The sequence below is a fragment of the Neofelis nebulosa genome, chromosome 1, assembly GCF_028018385.1.
Source record: "Neofelis nebulosa isolate mNeoNeb1 chromosome 1, mNeoNeb1.pri, whole genome shotgun sequence".
Taxonomy (NCBI): Eukaryota; Metazoa; Chordata; class Mammalia; order Carnivora; family Felidae; genus Neofelis; species Neofelis nebulosa.
In genome coordinates, this window is record NC_080782.1 from 44299726 (window position 1) to 44315221 (window position 15496).

Genomic DNA, 15496 nt, shown 5'->3' on the forward strand with positions numbered 1-15496 from the left:
GCCCCACCCCCCCCTTCACCCCCGGGATCCCATTCACCCCTATCCAGGGTCTACAGGCTTCTGCCATAGATATCAGTCCTCTGGAATGAGTTGAAATGTGGATGAGGGGATCATGGTGCAATGGAATGAGCCACAGAGTCTGAGGCCAGAAACCTGACATCTGGTCCAGCCCACTAGTGCACTGTGACCTTGAACACATCCCTTCATATCCCATCCCAAAGGGATAGACTGGATGGTGGCTTCACGTAATGGAGTGTTCAAGTCTACAACCGTATTCCATCAATGCCAGAGGCTAAGGGCCTCTGGCTATACTGACCCATCTCCTCGCCTGACCATGTCCTCTTTATGATGGACTCATTGTCAGAGTGGGAAGGGACTGCAGCTGGTGGGAGTCTGGGAGGCACACTGCAGACCACTGGCCGTTGCTTAGAGCTGGGTCCAAAAGTGACAAGTTCATTTGGACCTGAGTTCTTGCTGGGCTCCAGTTGGTTCAGGTTGTTGCAGGAGCTGGCGCTCAGGGGATTGAGCTCAATGGCAGGCATAGTTTGGGTGTCTACACCAACACTCCTGGCCAGGAGGTCTGGGTCCTCCATGGCCACGGGCTTGTGGGACTTGCAACGGCGGCAGTAGAAGAGGAGCCCAACTGTGCTTAAAACGATAAACAGTAGGGCCGCTATGATGATTAGAATCTCCTGCTGTCCCCAGTCCCCCCTTGTGATCTCAGGGGTGACTAGGCAGTGACCTTCAGAGCAGCCTCTTGCTTCCATTTCACACCTGCAGAGACAAAGAAGTAGTCGGGGGGTTGAGTCACTACACTTCCCTTTCCGTGTCCCCTCTCACAAAAATTTATGGACTCCTACACTCAAGCCCACCTTCTCCGATTTTCAACCAAAAAAAAGAAAAGGGATGGTAATGATCACACGTATCAAGTTTAGAACTTTCCACCCTCTACCAGTAACTGACCAGGGTGTGGGAGTCCGTTACATGTTCATTCATGACCTAGATTTGGAATCTAGGCTCTAGGCCCATCCATTATTTCCCACTCATGAGATCTAGGTTTTGGATATACTCTCCATCATTGAGGTGAGACTTCCAATCGTATACTGTGGTCGAGGCAACCAACATACCCAGCTATCCTCAGCAATAATGTCAGAGTCCCAGCTACAAGTCAGCAGTCACCCAGCCATGGCAACAGGGTGCCAGTGTTACCCACTGTTCTTCAGGAGGTCACAGAAACCCAACGTGACCCTGCACAGACCTTACATTGGACAACTTGTTCAGAGAGAGTACTTGGAATTGTATGACGTCTCTGATCACCGTCAGCTTGGCCTTTCATGGAGCAAGGCTCATAGGAGGGAGGCTTCTGTGGCCAGTTTTGTCCACTTTTGAGGGATATTGGGAAAGGCTTCCTCCATCCTGCTTGAGTCCCAGTGTCTAAAACTTCACCACCAACAGTTTGTCCTTTGGGGTTAGACATTGTCCTCCCCAGTTCCTCTTGTAAAATGCGAACCCCACTTTCAGGCAGGAAGTACCCTGTGGCACATGTACTGCAGAGAGGTGTGCTGTGAGGCCAGAAATGCCAGGTGCTGAGAGAAAGGACTTGGGCCATAAACACGTGGAGGGATTTGGACCGGCCCTTTCCTTCTCTGGGCCTCAGTTTCGCATCTGTAAAGTGAGTGGGTGAACTACATCAGTGGCTATCTTAGGCACACACTGACGGCAAGGCGATCCCTTGGAAGCTTGTTCTAATTAGAATCCCAGGCCTCACTCCTTGGATATTCTGATATAGTAGGTCCAGAAATCTGTATTTTCCACAAGTATCCCTGATGATTTTTTAAAGGCTCCCAAGCTGGGGAGCCATAAACCTAGATAATTGCCAGGCCTCTTTACCTCTAGGATTCTAGGGATTTGAGGATTCTTGGACTCCCCCAGGCCAACATAATACAAGGCACAGGTAGCTTACAGTGGGGTTCGAGACCCACAACAGTGCGTCATTGTCCTAGTGGACAATGTGGAGTCATTTGTCTAGAGGAGTCATTGTCCCCGGGCCACTTTCTGAGAAGTCGTGGTCCAGAGCAAGAGAGTAAGAACTTTAGCCATGTTCAGACTTTGGCAAAGATTAGAAAAGCCTGAGGAGCTGATTAGAAGTGCAGATTCGTGAACCCCCACCTAGTGAGTCTGATGCAGTTGGTTCAGAATAAGGCTTGAGAAATCTTAATAAGAACTCTCCTCTGAGTGCTCCGATGCAGGTGGTTGGAGGGAGAAGCCTCACCCATGGAAAAGACCAAGAAGCCAGGTCGCTGGAGCACTCCACTCCTGGTCTCCCATTGGCTTCTCCGGAGGTCAGAGTGCAGACGTCATTCATTCCCTCATGGGGCCAAACCCAGGGTGAGGAGCCAATGGCAGGTGGCCTCCCCTGTGCTTACCTGTCTCCCATGTAAGGGTGAGGGCAGTTACAGGAGGCTCCTTCAGGGGAGGGAATGCAAGTGCCACCTTCCAGGCACGGTGTCACGGTGCAGTTTTCCCTTCTTTGTTCACAGTGCCTCCCAGAGAACTGTGGGGGACACCTGCAGACATACCCTGGGAGGGAGGGAGGAGAGGGGGGACAGTCAGGCAGCTGCAGGCTGAGAGGCCCTCCGGGACAGAGGGGAGGCCTCGGCATGTTTGCAGACCCACGTGTTCACGTTTAGTTATTGAATGCCTCCTTCTGTGACGAGCACCACGTGCTGCCCTGCTGGGCAAGAAGACGTGATTCCCTGCCCTCACACAACTTATAGTCTCCGGAGGACCAGCATCTGAAGAATAGTGGTGGATATCCTTCTCATCGTCCCAGACAACGCTTATTCAGTGCTGGTCACCGTTCTAAGAATCTTCAAGTGTTAGCCCATTTGAGCCTCATAACGACTCTGAAGCTGGTTATGTCATCCTCAACGGGTACAGGTTGATGGCGGGTGAGGAAATGAGGCACAGAGAACATACGACGCTTGTTCACGCTCACACAGGAGGTAAATGGCAAATTTGGGACTCCGACCTATTGAACCAGTTGTGTAGAATATCGGTATATTAGTCATCACCATTGAACAACAGAGCTTAGGGAGCCAAGGGACAGTGGGAGCTGCAGGGCCAGGGAGGTGGGAGGGGCCAGAGCACCGCCAAGAGCCTGATGCAGGAATTAGGAGTTAGGACTCCATCTTAACAGCAAGGGGAAGCCACTGCAAGGTTCCAAGCAGGAAACGGATGCACTCAGACCTGCTTTGTATAAAGATCCCTCTGGAGCCCTGCTGGAAAACGCAGGTGGGGGCAGAGAAATGAGAGAGCAGGGAGGCAGCTGGCACAAGGGTGAAAGATAATGGCTGCCTGGTAGTGCGGCCAGAGAGGAGGGCTGGCCTCCTTCGATATTTCGCAGATGGAAACGACAGTCCTATCACCCGGGCAAACATGAGAAAATGGGAGGATGCCAAGTGTTGACAGAGATATAGGAGCCTCATGCCCTGCTGGCGGAAGTGTGGGCTGTGTGGCCACGCTGAAGAGCGATTTGGCCCTATTGAGTCAAAATGATGATCTGCATTCTCTGGGCATGCGAATCCCATCCCTGGGCGTGGTGTGTGTGCGCGCGTGTTGGAGGAAGTTCTCCTGCAGGTTCCCAAGAAGATACGTGTGAGGATATTCATGCAGCATTGTTGATGGAGATGGGATGTTGAAGCCACCAGGGTGCTTGCCGCTAGCTGAGTGGAGAGGGAGAGAATGAGGGCGCGTGGGCACACTGGGGTACTGTGGCAATGGATACGAACTGTGGCAGCGTGGATGGACTGGTGTAAAAGGTTACATATCACTTACATAATCAGAAATTCAAGCATGTGCAAAACCAATAATGTACAGTTTGCAAGAACTCATTTAAAAACTTTAAATCCTTGCCTATGGGCTTGGGGAAGGGGAAAGGCAGCTGAGTATAGACTAAAAGGCAATAAAAAAGAGAAACTTGGCACCGACCAATGTTAACCCTACGGTGTATGATGAACTCAACCTGTGGCACCAGAGGTCCCTGTTCGTGCCTGTCTCATCCAAACAAGTCAGTCCTTGTTGAGGAAGAACAAAGACTCCTAGCTCCCCATGGTGTAAACCTAGCAGATCCCAACCCGTTACTCAAGAGATAGTAAGGGGAGGAGAGAGACGTTTGGAATCAGAGGGCAGGAGTGCTCCACTGGGATCTACACCCCAAACATGCCTCTCTCACCTGACAGCCATGTGCCTTTCACCAATCTGGGTATCCCTTACACAACCCAGCAGTTTCCTGTGCTGTAAAGTGGAGCCATTGGTGACTTTGTTCCAACGCCCTCTCTCCCTCATGGCGCTGTGCTGAAGGGACATACTTTGTAAACTCTTCAGTGATATATGATTGCTAGTTCAACAGGCTAGGGTCTTCTGAAGAGCCTCCTGGGATAAGCCTTGGAGTCATTTCCAGCCCTTACCTGCCCCACGGGTCTGTGAGCACCTTCCACCATTGAGACATGGGTTTTGGCTGCAGTCATCACTGTGCACGCAGCACTGGGTGAGGGCCTGCCTTTCCAGCAAGCCTGATGCCTTCTTGCCATGGACCAGCAGCTCCAGTGCCTCTCCGTTGACCACAACTGCATCCAGGCAGCCTTCGAAGCCCTGGGACACATTTGGGGAAGAACGCAAGAGAACAAGGCCACCCAGAAAGAGGTCCCCTTCAGGCCTGAGACCCCGGCAGTTCTTTGGGAGCATGAGGGAGGTGTCGCTGGATCTGTCAACCAAGAGGCGAAGGGAAGTGTCTGTCTCCTCCACCACAACGGAGTGCCACTCTTGGTCATTCACATGGAGCCAGGAGGAAAGATTTCCATAGAAACCACCTGGGCAACGGTATTCCAGCTGGAGCTCTCCATTGACCAGCTGCAAAGAAAGCCCAGATGCCATCAGCAAAGCCAAGAAGTCCTTGGAAGAGCACTGCTAACAAGCTGCCCGGGCAAAGAATGTCGGTTGTGTCTTCATGGGTCAGGGAGGTAGCGTTTGGCGACTTTTAAGGCTGTTTTAGACATTGTCTTTGTGGAGTATAAAAGCCCTCAAAGTACTTTTCTGTCTATGGTCTCATTTGGCCCTTACCACACTCCATGGATGATCTGGGTAGGGATAGCATCTCCTTTCACAGATGAGGAAACTGAGGCCCAGAGATACCTTGCTGACTGAGACCGTGTCTTTTGGATTCTTCTTTGCAGGCCTTTGTAGTACATTCCTCAACATTGGCCTTCAGGGACACCAAAAACCTCCCTCACCCCCCCTCTCTTCTTCAACAGTTCCGCTGTAATCAAAGTAGGTCTCTAAGACCTTTCAAGAGGATCCACAGAGGGAGACCATTTTTATAATAATCCTAAGACATTATTTGCCTTTTCTCCTCTCATTCTCTCACGAATATACTTCCAGACATGTGCTACCACAACTGATGAACACAGAGGTACATCTAAAAATCCAGCTGCCTACTGTTGAGCCATACATGTGTAAGAGAGATATGCAAAAATGTAAAACAATGCCACTCTCTTCTTTTTTCTTAATTCTGGAAATGTAATTATTATTCACAAAAATATGGTATTTGTGTTAACATGTAATATGTTTCTTGTTATTTTTATTTTTTTTAAGTTTGTTTATTTTTCAGAGAGAGGGCAGGGGAGGGGCAGAGAGAGAGGGAGACAGAGAATCCCAAGCAGGCTCCACAGTGTTAGCACAGAGCCTGATGTGAGGCTTGAACTCATGAACAGTGAGATCATGACCTGAGCTGAAACTGAGAGTCAGACGCTTAACTGACTAAGCCACCCAGGCGCCCCTCTTTTTAAATGAATTAATAAATAAAGATTTTAACATTTCTCAGTTTTAATTTCTAATACTGAAAATAGTGATAGCTATAACCCACATAAACAGAACTTCCCTAGGATCTTCAATTATGTTTAAGAGTGTGAAAAGTCCTGAAATCTAGAAATCTGAGAAAACACTAGGTTAAATCATTTTAGTTTACCTCAGCCCAAGAAATAGGACTACTGTGGCCAAGAGATAGAACTTCTGCTTACTCGGCTGTGTAGAGCTTTTTCTGGGTGAAATTTGAAAATCCAATCCAGTGTTTTATAGAAAGCAGCTGCTTGTTTGTACACCACTTTCCCAATTTTTGCCCTGCTTGAATACTACCTGTACCGTTATATACTTAAAAAGGAAACTTACTATTACTACAGAATGTAGACTCAAAACATTGTCCTTAAATCACTCCTTTCACTTGGTTAGGACCACAAATCTACTGGTCCCATCATCTTTCCATTGTCTCTCAACCTCTGTAAGGGCCTCACTTGTCTCCTTATCCAGTTTAAATTCCATAGCCAAATTCCTGTCCTCTCTTTCTTGGTAGAAGTCACTTGGCAAACCCACAAATCTGGTCAAGTCCAACCGTCCCCCAACTGTATGTGAGCATCATGGAGGTAAACATGGCTGGAGAAAAACATTCAGGCTTGCTTATTGACCTCTCTTTAATTTCATGACCGTGAGTCTCAAATGAGCCCTTCATGGTGCCTAATTATGGTGCTATCTTCCATAGTCGGTTTGCTCTCCCAGATGACTATTCTCACAACTTCTCCCTCCTGAGACTCCTGATTCTCCCCTCCCCATCCTTGCTCTTAGCAACCAGGTCGGGACTTATCGGCACTCTTACCATCACATCTCCCCACCTTGGTGGAGGCCAGTCTCTCCATTCATGCACTAGATCACAACCCCCTTACCTCCTCAAGGATGAGTTTCCATCAACTCTTTCTTTTTTTCTACATCACAAATTGTTCATTCTCTACTGTACCATTCCAGTCATCACAAAAATGCTGTTATTGCTCTAATCTTTAAAAAAAATGTCTTGAACCCACTTCTCCCATCAGATATCACTTTCTTTGCTCCCTCTTTGTAGCAAAATTCCACCCACCATCCACCATGATACAGAAACCACTGGTTTCAGGGTATTCAGTGACCTCTGTGTTGTCAAATCCAATGATTAATATCACTTCCCATCTCATTTAACCTCTCAGAGCAGCACATTACCAGCTGGTCCGTCCTTCCTTCATGATACGTGTTCTTCATTCAGCTTCCTGGATACGATACTCTTGGTTTCCCCCCGACATCACTGGCTGCACCTTTTCAGTCTCCTTTGTTGGATCCTCCTCTTCCCCCAGGCCTCTCAATGTTGAAGTGTCGCAAGGATGAATCCTTGGTCTAATCTTTTTTCCAATCTACACTCCTTGGTGATCTCACTCAGTTTCATGGCTTTCGATACTGAGTATATGCCGAATGCTCCCAGATCTTCATCTCTACCCCAGACCTTTCTCACAGACACTATACTTGTTTATCCAGCTCTACTTGGAAGTTCAATAGGCATCTCAGACTTACAGCTGCAAATCTGAGCTATCAATCTTCCCCAAACCTGTTCTACCCATAGCCTTCCCAGGGTCTGTTGGCAGCCACTCCATTCCTTCTAGTTACTCAGGCTGAAACTTACTCCTTGCTTTCTCTCCCAGCCCTCATTCAATTCGTCAGGAAATCCCGTTGGCTTTACCTTCAAAAACCTACCCGATTCTGAACGCTTCCTCCCATTGCACTGTCATTACCCTGATCTAGACCACCACCATCTCTCACCTGAATTATTGCAATAGGCTCTTGGCTGGTTCCCTCTGCTTTTATCCTTGTTTCTCTAAAGTTGCTTATCAACCGGAGCCATGGCGACCCTTTTGAATATGTCACATCAGGTCAATTCTCTGCTCAAACCTTCTTATGCCCTCCATTTTGCTTGGAATAAAAGCCGAAGCCCTTAAGTGGCCTATGAGAACTTTATAGGTATTCCCTCATCCCATTATATATCTGACTTCGACTCCTACTACTAATCTCTGGGCTGTTCCTTAAACATGCTAAGCATTCTCCTACCAAAAGGTTTTTGCATTGCTATTCCCTCTCCCTAGAACGCTGTTCCTCCAGATGTCTACCCTCACCCCCTTCACATTATGGTTCACTTATCAACTCAGTGAAGCCTTCCCTGATCACCTTACTTAAAACTGCAACCCCCCCCCCCACCCTCCTGATCCCCCTTATCCTTTTTTTTTAAGTCAATGCACTTATCACATTTGGACAAACTATACTTTTCTGAGCCATTATATTTATATTTATTGTCCGTCTTCCCCCTGTAGGGTGAAAACTCTGAGAGAGATTTTTGTCTTATTCACCAATGAGACCCAAGCATCTAGAACAGTGCCTGTCACTAGGTAGATGGTCACTAAATATTTATGGCATAATAATTTCTAACTAGCTGCCAAAGTCTTTTTCTTTGTCAACCTGGGAGATTGGCTTGAGTGTTGGAGGCAGGCAAACTGAGACGTCCTATGAGATGTAATCAGAGGGACTGAAAAAATTCACTTTTCTTCCATGTGAGTCCATGTAACTTAATGCTGGGTTTGTAGCCTTGAGCACCTTGGTGTAGCCAGCCTCCCACCCATCTTGGGAAAGACTTGTCTGTTACTCAGCAAAAGTGACAAAAACAAACAAACAAACAAACAAACAAAAAACCACCCTGGCCAGGTGGCCTCATCCATTTCTCCCTCTATCTTCAGAGGCTCTCTCTCCTCCCACAGAGCAGTCTGACCTCTGGTTGTCCTTGGATGTAGATCTCCAGGTTGGGGGCTTTGGCCTTCACAAGTGGAAGGCCTTGCATCTTAACTCAGTAGTCACACTATCATCCCTGAAAACCATGCAGGATTTTCTTTGCCAGAAATTGGGCTTCTTGGCTCTTCCCCCTGCTGCCCCCCAACAGCCTGGCACACCCACGTGAAATCCCTCAGGCTGTAGTGCCTTACCTTCAGGGAGATACACACTGTCTCATTGCTGAACAGGAGAACAGCCTGTGATTGGAGTGTTTTCAGACGGAACCGGATGTGCCAGTTCTGAGCCTCTGGAAGACGGTACCGTCCAAAGCTTTGACCGCTGAACCTTGTGGCGGTACCTGGAGAAGCAACCGGAGATGTCAACTCCTTATGAAGAGGTCCCCTTGGAGTCCCCGAGCTGACTCTGTCTCATTCAACCCTTGGGTGACATTGCTCACATTTTATAGATGAAAGAATGAGGCTTCTTGGGGGTGGGGTGTTACTTGTCCAGGGCCATGCAGCTAGACACGGGCCATCACCTTGCACGCTTTCTTTTGGCCCCAGAAACTCTTGCCTTGGGTCCCAGCTTGAGGGAGGAACTGTGAGCCCAAACCAGTAAGAAAGCAAGAATCAAGCTGGAAATGTAACCAATGAAATGTGTGGACATGAAAATTTCTACCCTACGTAGTTTCTGTGTTATTTTTGACATCACTGGGGGAAGAAGGAGGTAGAATTGGAGAGGATTCTGCATATATATGTGATTTCAGGAATACCACAAAGGTCATTTGCCTCAGGATCTCTCCTTCACCATTAGGAAGGTAACCATTTGAGTAAGCTCTTAACCGTATGAAGCACTGTGAGAGGTGGAGAGGACCCTTTGATAAAGGAAGGGGCCCAAACTTCTGTAAAGTCCTGCACGCACATCGCCCTGTAGCAATTGGTAACACACAGTTGCAGAGTAAGGAGTCTTCACTTAAACTTGAGTTTCTCCTGCTTGTTTGACCAGGGGACCCTCTTATGTGGACCACCTATTCAAAGCCCTTGGAAATAGCGTTGTGTGGGCCTGCCTTGGGAAATGCTACATTATACAGATTACTACCTTCCCCAGAAGTGAGTTCAGTTGTTGAATCCCTAAAACCTCAGTGTGGATAAGCTTATCCGTTGTCCAGCAAGGGGAGCAGCTGTATAGGCCCCAGATCTCCCAGATTGTTGAAGAGAGAGAATAAAAGCCAAGAGGAGAAGGAAGAACCAGAAAGCCCGAGGCACATGGCATTTCAAGATCCTAAGAGTCTGTTGTACTCTGAGTCTAAGACTCTCTGATGCTGGCAATTCCGTTGTAGTAGGTCATTACTCGATGGGATATTGAAGATGATGGAGATCAGGAATTCTCAGACCTGGCTGAATATCAGGACCAGCTGGAGAGAGTTTTAAAATACAGAATGCCACTCTCTACCCTCAGAGAGTATGACTCAGTAGTTCTGGAGGAACAAGAGAATCTGCATTTTGTTTATTTATTTATAAAGTTTATTTTTTTTATTTTGATTGAGACAGAGGCAGAGTGAGGGGGGAGAGGGGCAGAAAGAGAGGGAAAGAGAGAATTCCAAGCAGGCTCCGCGCTGTCAGCACAGAGCCCGAAGCAGGGCTCGATCTCACAAAACTGCAAGATCATGACCTGAGCCGAAACCAACAGTTGGACGTTTAACGGACTGGGCCACCCAGGCGCCCCGAGAGTCTGCATTTAAAAAAATCTCCCCACGATGGGTGTAGCGACTGGAAGGGAGACAAGGGAGGTTCCCGAGAAGTGATCCTTGATACAGGTGCTAGTTACACGGGTGTGTTTGGTTTGTGAAAACTGGTTGGGCTGTACACAGGGGTCCATGGATCTTTCTGTATGCCACGTTTCACCAAAATGTTTTAAGAAGTAACAACACAACCCTAATTGATTCTGTTGATTGGTGAGCCAGCCTCTCTAATAATTCTCCAAGCGTAGACCTTGGACCACCTGCTTCAGAACTACCTGAGATGCTGTTTAAAAATGCCAATTCCAAGGAAAAAGAGAGAGAGAGGATGAGAGAGACCAACAGACAAACCAAGAAACAGACTTTAAACTGTAGAGAACAAACTGAAATTTACCAGGGGGGAGGTGGGGGGAGGGATGGGAGAAATAGGGGGATGGCATTAAGAATACATTTATCATGATGAGCACTGAGTAATGTATAGAATTATTGAATCACTCTATTGTACACCCGAAACTAATATAACACATACAGTATGTCAACTGTACCGGAATTAAAATTAAAACTTTATTTATTTATTTATTTATTTATTTATTTATTTATTTATTTTTAACATTTATGTATTTATTTATTTATTTATTTATTTTTTCAATATATGAAATGTATTGTCCAATTGGTTTCCATACAACACCCAGTGCTCATCCCAAAAGGTGCCCTCCTCAATACCCATCACCCACCCTCCCCTCCCTCCCACCCCCCATCAACCCTCAGCTTAACATTTATTTATTTTTGAGACAGAGAGAGACAGAGCATGAACGGGGGAGGGTCAGAGAAAGAGGGAGACACAGAATCTGAAACAGGCTCCAGGCTCTGAGCTGTCAACACAGAGCCCAACGCAGGGCTCAAACCCACGGACTGCGAGATCGTGACCTGAGCCGAAGTCGGCCGCTCAACCGACTGAGCCACCCAGGCGCCCCTAAAAACTTTATTTAAAAAATGCCAATTCTAGGCCTCACCCAAGACTTTCTGAATAACAGACTCTGGAGGTGATACGCAGGAGCCGTTCTCTTTAAAAACACACTCCCCAGATGATTCTGAATAAGCATGAATTTTAGAACCTCCGCTGTCTGGTGCCAGGTGACGGCAAGAGAACCTTGGGCCAGCACAGCGTTCCCTGCAGGCAACCCTGGGGCAAGAGACACAGAAGGGAAACCCTTCCCTCCCACACCCACCCAGAGTAGCTCACCCACCTGAATACAGTGGGACCTAGAAAAAGCCCACAAATCTTTGGAGAAAGAATTTCCCTAATGCAAACTGGGGAGACCCATAAAGGTAGGCCAGGCCAGGCAGGGGGCGATGGTGAAGGGGAGGCGATGCCGTTTTCCCTTTGCCAACATCCCCAAGCTGGTCCAGAGCACTGATTCTTGACGGCAGGGGTGCTGGAGTTGAGTCTAATCAGAAAACTAACTTCCTGTGGGTTGCGGTAAAGAGCTCAAGCTTTAGAGTAGGACACATGGCTATTTAATTAACCAGCCCTTCGTTGGAGGCTGTACAGCGTCGAGCAAACCAACACAATGCCCATCCCTCAGTTTCCACTGTAGTTGGATCTGGTGACCCTGCTTCTCAGGGTGTTGGTGACAGTCAGTTCAGGTAACGTAGACACAGTGCCTGGCGCACAGCAGAGTCCTTCTAGCAACCACCGCCACCGTGTGAATGGCAACCATCACTGACGGGGTGCTTGTGATGGGCCCAGCCAAGGTTAAGTGCTTTTATATCCATTAAATAATTTACTCCCCAAACCTACTCCAGAAGGCAGATGCTAATATTTTCATTACCTTATAGTTGAGAAACTACAGTTCAGAGGATTTGGCAACCCACCTAAGGTCACACAGCTAGCAAGAGGTGGAGCTGGGGTTTGAACCTGAGCTGTCTAGTCTAAATCTTGAGATTATAAGCAGCACGCTGCAGCAGGAATAACAGTAGAAGTAGCAGTAACTCATGTTTACTGACCACTGTCTGTATGTCAGGCACTTTTTTTTTTAATGTTTATTTTTGAGAGAGAGAGAGAGAGAGAGAGAGAGACAGAGCACGAGCAGGGGAGGGGCAGAGAGAGAGGGAGACACAGAATCTGAAACAGGCTCCAGGCTCTGAGCTGTTAGCACAGAGCCCGACGTGGGGCTCAAACCCACAAACCGTGAGGTCACGACCTGAGCCAAAGTCGGAGGCTTAACCAACTGAGCCACCCAGGCGCCCCTATCAGGCACTTTTCTAAGCAAGCCCTTGATACTTATTTGTTATTTTTATTTTATTTTATTTTATTTTTTCATTTCTATTTGGTTCTTTTTTTTTTTTTTTTTTTTTTTTTAGCAAGCCCTTGACATTTAACACTCATTTAATTCCTCTAACCTCCCAAAGGCACGGAGAGGCTAGATCATTTTCCTAAGGTTAGTTGGCGAGCAAGGGGCAGAGCTGGGATTCAAACCCAGGCAGTCTGATGTCAGAGTCTGCTCTTAGCCATCCTGCTACTTACTTGCCTCTTGATTCCTGACTGTTATTTTCAAAACTCCAAAAAGTGGCCGGGAATGGGGTGCTGTTCCATGACTAGATTTGGGGAGGCTGCCACCTGTCTCGCGGTGGCCTGTAGACTGTGGCCTTTAGCCCTGTTGAAACCCCCCTCTCACTACCCCCCGGGGCCTCCCTGGGATCTCCACCCCCAGAGCTAGTCTGGCTGAGCCCCGCAGTGCTGGGTGTCTTGGAGAAGCCCGTCACTCACCATTGCAAGAGCAGCTCCTCTCCAGGCGGTGCCGCGGGGTCAGGATGCTGAGCCTGGCTGTGCTGTAGGTGGGTCCCACCCTGGGGTCCAGGTGCACCGTCTCTTGGCACCTTTGACCCTGGCAGCGCGGGCCCTGGCAGGGCACCACGGGCATGGCTGACCTCATCTGAATTCCCACCGACTGCTCCATCTCCTCGGCCGAGCGAGTGATGATGGATGCCAGCTCCTGGAGCTTGTAGAAGGTTCCAGAATGCCCCTCAAAGACCAAGAGCACGTCCACCCCAGCCGTGGTGTCTGCAGGCTGAAGGCTGGCCAGGTGGATGTTAGCTCGTCTGATGTCCAGTTTGTTGCTGAGGAACCTCTGCAGGTTCCTCCAGTGGTCACTTACCAGCTCCTCTGGGGTGAGCTGGTGGAAGCCCATCCACAGGGCCTGCTGCAGAGCCTCCCGCCCCACGTGCCACACGTGGACGTGGACCCCAGCAGTGGTGGCGAAGGTCCCGTCATCGACGGTGACGTTGAAAGCATAGCGGCCGCGAGACAGGCCCTGGGTGGCGATAATCTTGCCATCAGTTGCGCCCACCGAGAAGTGCCTGCCCAGGGTCTCCTCTCCTGCCAAGCTGTAGGTCAGCGTGTCCTGAGGGTCTCGGTCCGTGGCATGGATTTTGCCCACCATGCCCCCCTGGAACTCCTCCTCCCCGACGGTGATGAAGATCTCCAGTGGCAGGGCTGAGGGTGGGTAGTGGCTCTGCTCCGTGATGTGGACTCTGACGGACGTCGAGGACGAGAGGGGAGGGATGCCGCTGTCTGACACCTGTGGACAGAACGGGCACTGCCGTCACCATGGGCTGCAGCTGTCGGTGGCCCAGACCAGGCCGGGCCTCCTCGGGCAGCCTGGTCTCTCCGCTCAGGGGGCAGGCTCAACGCGCTGTCAGAGGTGAAAAAGAAAACAAGGACTCCAAACGCACCGGAGGTTTTGTGGAGGGAGTTCCATCCCCTACCACATGGTAAATCTGAGCTCCCTTTCCTCATGTGACATCTCTCCGAGCCTCTTCCTAAGTCTCTCTGGCCACTCGAACGCAAGCCTCCTTCCTCTCCAACGTCCCTCGTTCTGTCTCCTTCCTTTTTTTAAATTTTTTAACGTTTATTTATTATTGAGAGACAGAGCACCAGCAGGGAAGGGCAGAGGAAGAGGGAGACAGAATCTGAAGCAGGCTCCAGGCTCCGAGCTGTCAGCACAGAGCCCAATGCGGGGCTCGAACTCATGAACCGCGAGATCATGACCTGAGTCAAAGTCGGATGCTCAACTGACTGAGCCACCCAGATGCCCCCTGTCTCCTTCCTTAAGCGACGCATCACATGTCTCTTCGTGATTCCTATGTGCATCCTTCGTGGTCCCTGTCAGCCTAAGGAGGTTCTCCTTGGACACCCCTTTACTATGTGATTGGGGTTGGAGTGGGCCTTTGTCCCTCAGCTAACAGATACTCGCTGAGTCCTTTCCCCGGGCCAGAGACAATAGATACATCACTAAATACACAAGGGAATGTCAGACTTGGAGGAAGTACCGTGAAGGAAATCACCAGAGCATGGGGCAGAGATGTGAAGACTGAAAGAGATGTGAAGAGTGAAGGTCAGGTGGGAGGGGAGGCATCTCTGAGGAGCTGAGTCCTGAGGGGTGAGGAGAGGTGAGAAGAGCAGGTGACACAGGGAACAGCAAGCGTCAAGCCCTCGGGGTAAAGAGCGTGATGAGCTCGACCAAGCAGAAAGGGGCCCCGGCTGCTGGAGCGAGTGGGCAGGGCTGAGGGCAGAGGAGGGCTCTAGGGAGGCCGCCCGGTCACTTACGGGCTGAGGAGCACAAGGTCAGGTTTTATGTCAGAGTCATGAAAAGCCACGAAGGTTTTAACAAGGCCATGCCGTGACCTCAGTTTAGCAAGGAAGAGAATGTAAATAAAAAATGCCTTTTTCCTTTCACGTTTTGCCAGGCATCCCTGCAACTTTGTGTCCAGATTAGCAAGAACGAAGTATCCTTCCTCTCCTCAGGGACGTTATCATTTTCACAGCTGTCAGCCCAGGGCCTCCACAACTTTCTCTAGAGTTGTATCTTATTCCCGTGCTTTGAATGGGGGGAGAAGGTTGTGAAATGACACCTACTACTGGGATTTGTGCGCAACACAGATGAGGTCATCAATAGCAATGACAGTGGTTAAGACTACTGCTAAGTATAATATACAGCTGGCATCACTGTGAGCAAAACTGTGTGCCAGTCACTTTTAAATGCTTCCGATGCATATATGAGATAGCATATCAACACTAACCCAAACCCT

At 49.0% G+C, this 15496-nt stretch overlaps 2 protein-coding genes across 3 annotated transcripts in view; one reads left to right on the forward strand and one right to left on the reverse strand.

Moving 5' to 3' along the window:
* The window catches only part of SLC36A1 (solute carrier family 36 member 1), a 177611-nt gene that overhangs the window by 78514 nt on the left and 83601 nt on the right, over positions 1 to 15496 (forward strand). The window contains exon 11 of one of the 2 annotated variants that reach the window (XM_058720719.1): positions 8217 to 8236. The exons of the other annotated variant lie outside the window; for it this stretch is intronic. Coding sequence (XP_058576702.1) covers positions 8217 to 8221 — 5 coding nt within the window. The 3' untranslated portion in view covers positions 8222 to 8236. Of the gene's footprint in view, positions 1 to 8216; positions 8237 to 15496 lie in introns of those variants that run through there. 2 annotated transcript variants of the gene reach the window in all.
* Positions 1 to 15496, reverse strand: part of FAT2 (FAT atypical cadherin 2) — an 84332-nt gene that overhangs the window by 2697 nt on the left and 66139 nt on the right. The window contains exons 19-23 of the mRNA XM_058720699.1: positions 13176 to 13986; positions 8880 to 9025; positions 4470 to 4911; positions 2427 to 2580; positions 317 to 774 (exon numbers count right to left, since the gene is read on the reverse strand). Of these exons, the coding sequence (XP_058576682.1) occupies positions 317 to 774; positions 2427 to 2580; positions 4470 to 4911; positions 8880 to 9025; positions 13176 to 13986 (2011 nt within the window). The remainder of the gene's footprint in view (positions 1 to 316; positions 775 to 2426; positions 2581 to 4469; positions 4912 to 8879; positions 9026 to 13175; positions 13987 to 15496) is intronic.